We start from the raw sequence: 5,745 nt of genomic DNA on the forward strand, positions 1-5,745 counted from the left end.
TATATATATATATATATATATATTAATCGAACAATGTACGCGACACTGTTCATTATTGAGGAATCTTTTCCATAAAATTTGTAGATATCATCATGATTTTGTTCTTCAAATATCTCTCGGTATTCTTGTAGATTGATACGAATAAAGTATTACTGTAAAACAAAATTACAATTTTGTGATTTAAGCTGTCTTTAAAAATTTTCTCAAAACCCAAAGCATTGTGGAGAGATTAATAAGTGATTGCGATAGCACAGAATCCACCAAACTTTCAAAATAAATGAGTGAATGACTGAATGGTGCTAACCATTATGGTTGGAGACATACCAGCAACTCTTTTTTTTGCAATCAACCCCCCACAAGTTAAAGACTTTACACTAAATTTCTTACCTTTTTCCTACAAAAGATCAGAAATACACAAACTTGGGTTGAAAGCGAATAGGATCATCAACACTCATTCATTTATCTCCACCACTTTTCTCTATCTCTTTCTCTCTCTTCAAATGTCATATTCTGCCATATACTTCCTACAAGGACGCAAGAAACAAATGCTTTCACCCCATCTGTTCAAGGGGTGATTATAGCCCTCCACTCCTTACTGCCTCCTCATAGAGCTAGCTCCAATTCCATTCTCTACTCAAGTCCCCTTCGTCCCTCTCCCAACTCTCTTCTTCTCCCACATCATTCTCAGCAACAGAAAAGCAGCACAACAATCAACACTAAAGAAGCCAAGTAGCTAGCTAGCATATTCTTAAACCAGAGCAAACAGAACAAAGTAAGAAAAGGAGCAAAAGAGAAGTGTGTGCGCGTGTGAAGAGGTAGACAGAGAGGGTCTTCTCCTTGTCCTTTTGATCCCGAAGAACCTAAACAATGGAGTTGTTTTCCGCTCAACCAGACCTTTCACTGCAGATAAGCCCTCCAAACAGCAGCAAACCGAGCACAAGATGCAACAGCAGCTCAGCAGAAGACACAATTGACTTTGGATTTTGGAGGAGACCCGCTGTCGCCACACCTATTCTGCCGGTAAAATCCCCCTCCGGTGCGGGAACCATTAGCTTCGTCGACCTTTCACTCACAAGTCCCTCTCCCTCAACCACCACTACCTCACGCCATCCTTTACTCAATGAATCCCATCACCAAGATCTCACCTTTCTACGCCCCATTCGTGGTATACCAGTCTACCATACCTCTCCTTCCTTCCCTTTTCCTCTTCCTCACCATCTCCACCTCTTCGACTCCTCACGCTCGCCTTCAAGGTTTCTTCCCCGGTTTCCAGCAAAGAGGAGCATGAGAGGACCCAGGATGCGGTGGACTTCCACTCTCCATGCTCGCTTCGTTCATGCCGTTGAGCTCCTCGGTGGCCATGAAAGTAAGTTCTACAAAAAAAAAAACAAAAGGATTTTCTTACTTGCCTTTTTGTGATATGTTTTTATTTGGGATCATAGGGGCGACTCCAAAATCGGTTCTTGAGCTTATGGATGTGAAAGATCTCACCTTGGCTCATGTGAAATCGCACTTGCAGGTAGGATCGAGGAGGTTTCGTATTTTGCTTTCTTTTCTCTTTTGAATCCTTGCGTTTGGAGCTTCTTGTTTTTTTTTTCCTTCTCTTGACTAGGTTTCTAGCTGATTGCCTTTTGTTTTATTGCATGTTTTGTTTATTATTGCTGTTTTGGCTCTTTGTCAAAGTAAAATCACACCTGCAACCTAACCTGTGATATTCTTGGCTTAAGACATACAAGCATTTATAAAAAAAAATGCCTTTTTTACAAAGAAATATTAGAGTTTTGCTCCCATTTTCTTTTTCTTTGTTTTATTTATGCCATTGATGGGCACTTCTTCCTCTCTCTCTCTTTCTCTCTCAATCTCTCTGTCCCAGAACCTTAATCTCTCCTCGACATAGAGAGCTGTGGGCTCCAAGAGTCAGGAGCAGCTTTTCCTTGTGAAGCAGAAAGCATCCCCTTGAAGGTAAAAAGAGGGAAGAAAATGCTGCAAAATTCACTGCTTAACGAAGACCACAGCTTAAAGATAACCTAATTAAGTACGAACATGCATCATTACACAATTATTTAGCTACCTACGCCTATAATCCTAGATGATAGCATTTATGATAAATGCATGTAAAGCTGCAAGCCCAGATGGCTTCTTTTTTATGTTAAACAAATAGTGGTAACATAAACTACATGTCCATGACAAAAAGCTCTATTCTAAATGACAATATGATGTATAAATTTAAAGACAAAAAACTTAAATTTTCACTACCTTTCATTAATTAATAATCCAAAAAGATTTGCCATTTTTTTGTCCTGCTTGTATTTATAATTTAACAATGTTCTGAAATTTTCATGCACGTTGCAGATGTATCGAACTGTCAAGACCACTGATAAGGCAGCAACTTCATCAGGTTCTCCAGAAAAACTTTGGCTTGTTTAAATTTTTTCTTTTGTAAGATATTTTCTTGAATTTTATTAGAAAATAAATTTTCATTGTAAAAAATTATTTATTTATAACTATTATGAATATTATTTTCTTGGAAAATCTAGTAAAATATAAAGAGTTGATTTTCAGTTGCAAAAACATGGCTTTTATGTTTTAACATTCCACCAATTTGATTTGATAAATTATTATAGTATTTATAAAGTTCTCTTAGATAAGTTTTATTATATTGTTATATAGGACAAAGTGAGCCCATTGAGATCTCCGACGACAACTTGTTTGATACTAACAATTCCCAGGGATCAGATCACTCTTCAGTTCAGAACTTTTGGTCAGCAGATCAAAATTGCACGAATTCTTATGGATTATGGAGCAGTTCCCCAAGGTAAAATCATTTTTCTTAAATTCGGCTATTAAAAATTTAACTACGTCTGCACAAATCTCAAGGTGTTGCTCCACAACTTTTTCAGCTTAATTAAATATTAAGAATTTGTTCGATCTATTTTTTGAAGCATATATAAAACTTAGATGTGTGTGAAGCCATAATGTCACAAAGTTAACTTTCTATTATCTTAATGATATTTGTGTCTTATAATTCAAAAATGTCAAATAACATATTCGATTTATTGGGAAATGCTAAACACTTCTCTTCACATCAAGGTTGCTTTACATACTTTTTATAACAAGAAAACTTCACATAGATTTGTTAATATGGATAAAGTTTTATTGATATTAATACTATAATGTTAACATAATACAAGATCAAAAGTAGCACTAATTTAAATAATTAGAACTTAAACTCATTATCTCTGATTTTGGTGAACATAGAAAGTGGTTCTCACCAATCAACAGTCATATCTAGTTCTTCTAGAACAGCCAATATCTTAAACAAAGCATAAACACAAAGCAGATGCACAGCCATAGTTAATTAGGAAGAAAAGAATAATCTCTCAAAAAAAAAAAAAACAGTTTTCCACTAGAACCAGTAATAAATAAAAAAAGCCATAGTTAATTAGGAAGAAAAGAATAATCTCTCTCAAAAAAAAAAAAAATTAACAGTTTTCCACTAGAACCAGTAATAAATAAAAACATATAGCCTCCAAAGCACCTGACATTAGCTAAATGTAAATCCTCATCAGACTTATGAATGCTTTTTTTAAGTATAAAAGGCTTTCCACATTCTCCTCATACCCTTTCTCAAAATTTAAAAATAATCTCCATGCAAGTGCTCACAAAAGGCAATAAGTATCATAGCTTTGTTCCATCTGTTCAGAATCAGGTAGGCAATGCAGACCTCTATGATGGTGCAATTTTCCTTTTTGTAGTGGTTCAAGAAAAAAAAAAAAGATCAAGAATCCTATCTATCTCATCTCCCACTTCAAGAAACAAGCACTTTTTATAAAGTCTACATAAAATGAGCTATCATTTTTTCTTCTCTCTACCTTTGGAATTTTGTTGGTATCTATAAGCTTGCAAATTGGTCCTTAGCTACCATAGTACTATGATGCTGAAACCTTAGCAAAAAAAGACTATAAATTTTTGAAACCTCTTTGTGGTTTCTTTTTATGGATAATGGCATATCACATGGGATTGCAACTTTTTCCTTTTTTTTTTTGGATAAATTTGCATACTTATATCACACAATTCTTATGTATTTGTATATCTCCGTATAACTATACTTTAATATTTACATACATAGCACTTAGGTGTTTTTAAAAAAAAGGGTTATAGTGCTATTTTGATGTGATATGAAGGATTCAAGGGCTATGAGTGTAAATTTGAAAGACTAGGTGTGAGATATGTTAGTACATAACAATTGTGTGCTATATATGTAAATGTTTACTATTTTTATGTCAGTAAGTAATTTAATTGACTATTTTGATTTTGATGTATGTAAATGTGACTAGAGTTATACTCTAAAAGTTAGTTTAATACAAAAATTAATAGTGATGTCTGTTTATTTTATATAAGCACAATTGTTGTCAATTTGATGAATACGCATGCTCTCTTTGATTCTATCATTTTTTAGTTATCAGAAGTAACTCAAACTTCTAATGACTAGACCATAATTTTATTATGAATATTGTATGCTAAAAGGATAAAATGTTAGTGCTCTGAGATGTATATTTTTATATTTATTTTTAATTATACAACACAAAATTGTAGAAATAGAAACTATATTTATGTACTTTCTACATGTTTTGGAATGAAATCCGAACATTTCCAAGCACTTGCATAAAAAAGAGGACTCTTTGAGAAGAAGGCTGCATCCCTCCTTTATTTGCTATTATTGTTTTATTCCATATTTTGCATGACTTTTCGAAGTCAGAAATTAATCAAACTCTCAATGTTATTTGATATGCTCTCTATAGTAAGGGAGGCTATTACCAGGACAAGCCAAAGGAATCAGCCATTGGAACCATGTCTTGCTTTGAGGTGCAGAATTTAAACTAACTCCCATTATTTTTGTCCAACAAATTTATAAGAAAATAATGTGCTAGTATTTTTTTTTTTTCTCATGTTGCAGAACAAAATACATGCAAGAAGCTTGAATATGATATCAGATCTCAACTCGTCTTATCTCTCAGAGAATAGCTCAAAGAAGCTCAATCTTGACTTCACTTTGGGAAGGTCATAGTGAACAAATTTTGCATGAAAAAGCTGCAATTTTGATGAAAAGAAGACGGTCCTTTGGTTTTTTGTCTCAGAAAATATAAAAAAAGAGAGGATGACAATGAAAAAATGAGTCAGAAAGTGAATGAAAGGAAAGTGAAGAGAGAGAGAGAGATGAAGAAAATGTAAAATCAAAGAGCCTAAAGGCTGTGTTTTATGTCTTTTTGATTGCAAATTGCCAGTTAGAGAGTGATATAGAGTCAGTAAAAGAGAAAAGAGGAGAAGGTCTTAACTTTAAGATTTGTAAAGCACAAAAGAGCATTAGATTGGTAGCAATCTCATGTGCACGATGCTTTGCCCTGTAGCTTCCCAACAAAGAGTAAAGGTTAGGAGCTAAGTGCTAGGAAATTGTAGTTTATACATTTGGATTAATTTAGTGTATTTTACAGAGGTGCACTTGGTATCTCACATTACTTCAATCATTAGCATCTCAAACTCTTATATAGCAATATTAATCTACATTAACCTAATAATGTCTATTAATTTGATTGTTTTGATTTAAGTTTCAAGGTTATTGTTGCATGGAAATGATTGAAGTATAATTTACAGAGAAGTACATGATATTATTGAATTGGAATGATTGAAAAAATAATTTCAAATATGAATACTCATAGAAGAGAGGAATGTGGGCCATGAAAGCTA

The 5,745-nt window shown here is 33.6% G+C and overlaps 1 protein-coding gene across 1 annotated transcript; it reads left to right on the plus strand.

Annotated features, from left to right (window-relative positions):
• Positions 1-321: 321 nt before the first annotated feature.
• LOC110026392 (probable transcription factor KAN2) lies at positions 322-5,522 on the plus strand. Its single transcript, XM_020727309.1, has 6 exons — positions 322-1,366; positions 1,443-1,519; positions 2,353-2,398; positions 2,671-2,815; positions 4,803-4,866; positions 4,958-5,522. The coding sequence occupies exons 1-6, from the start codon at positions 868-870 to the stop codon at positions 5,066-5,068; spliced, it is 942 nt and encodes a 313-aa protein (XP_020582968.1). The 5' UTR covers positions 322-867; the 3' UTR covers positions 5,069-5,522.
• Positions 5,523-5,745: the final 223 nt, after the last annotated feature.

Source organism: Phalaenopsis equestris, unplaced genomic scaffold (assembly GCF_001263595.1).
Source record: "Phalaenopsis equestris unplaced genomic scaffold, ASM126359v1 Scaffold000369, whole genome shotgun sequence".
Classification (NCBI taxonomy): Eukaryota; Viridiplantae; Streptophyta; class Magnoliopsida; order Asparagales; family Orchidaceae; genus Phalaenopsis; species Phalaenopsis equestris.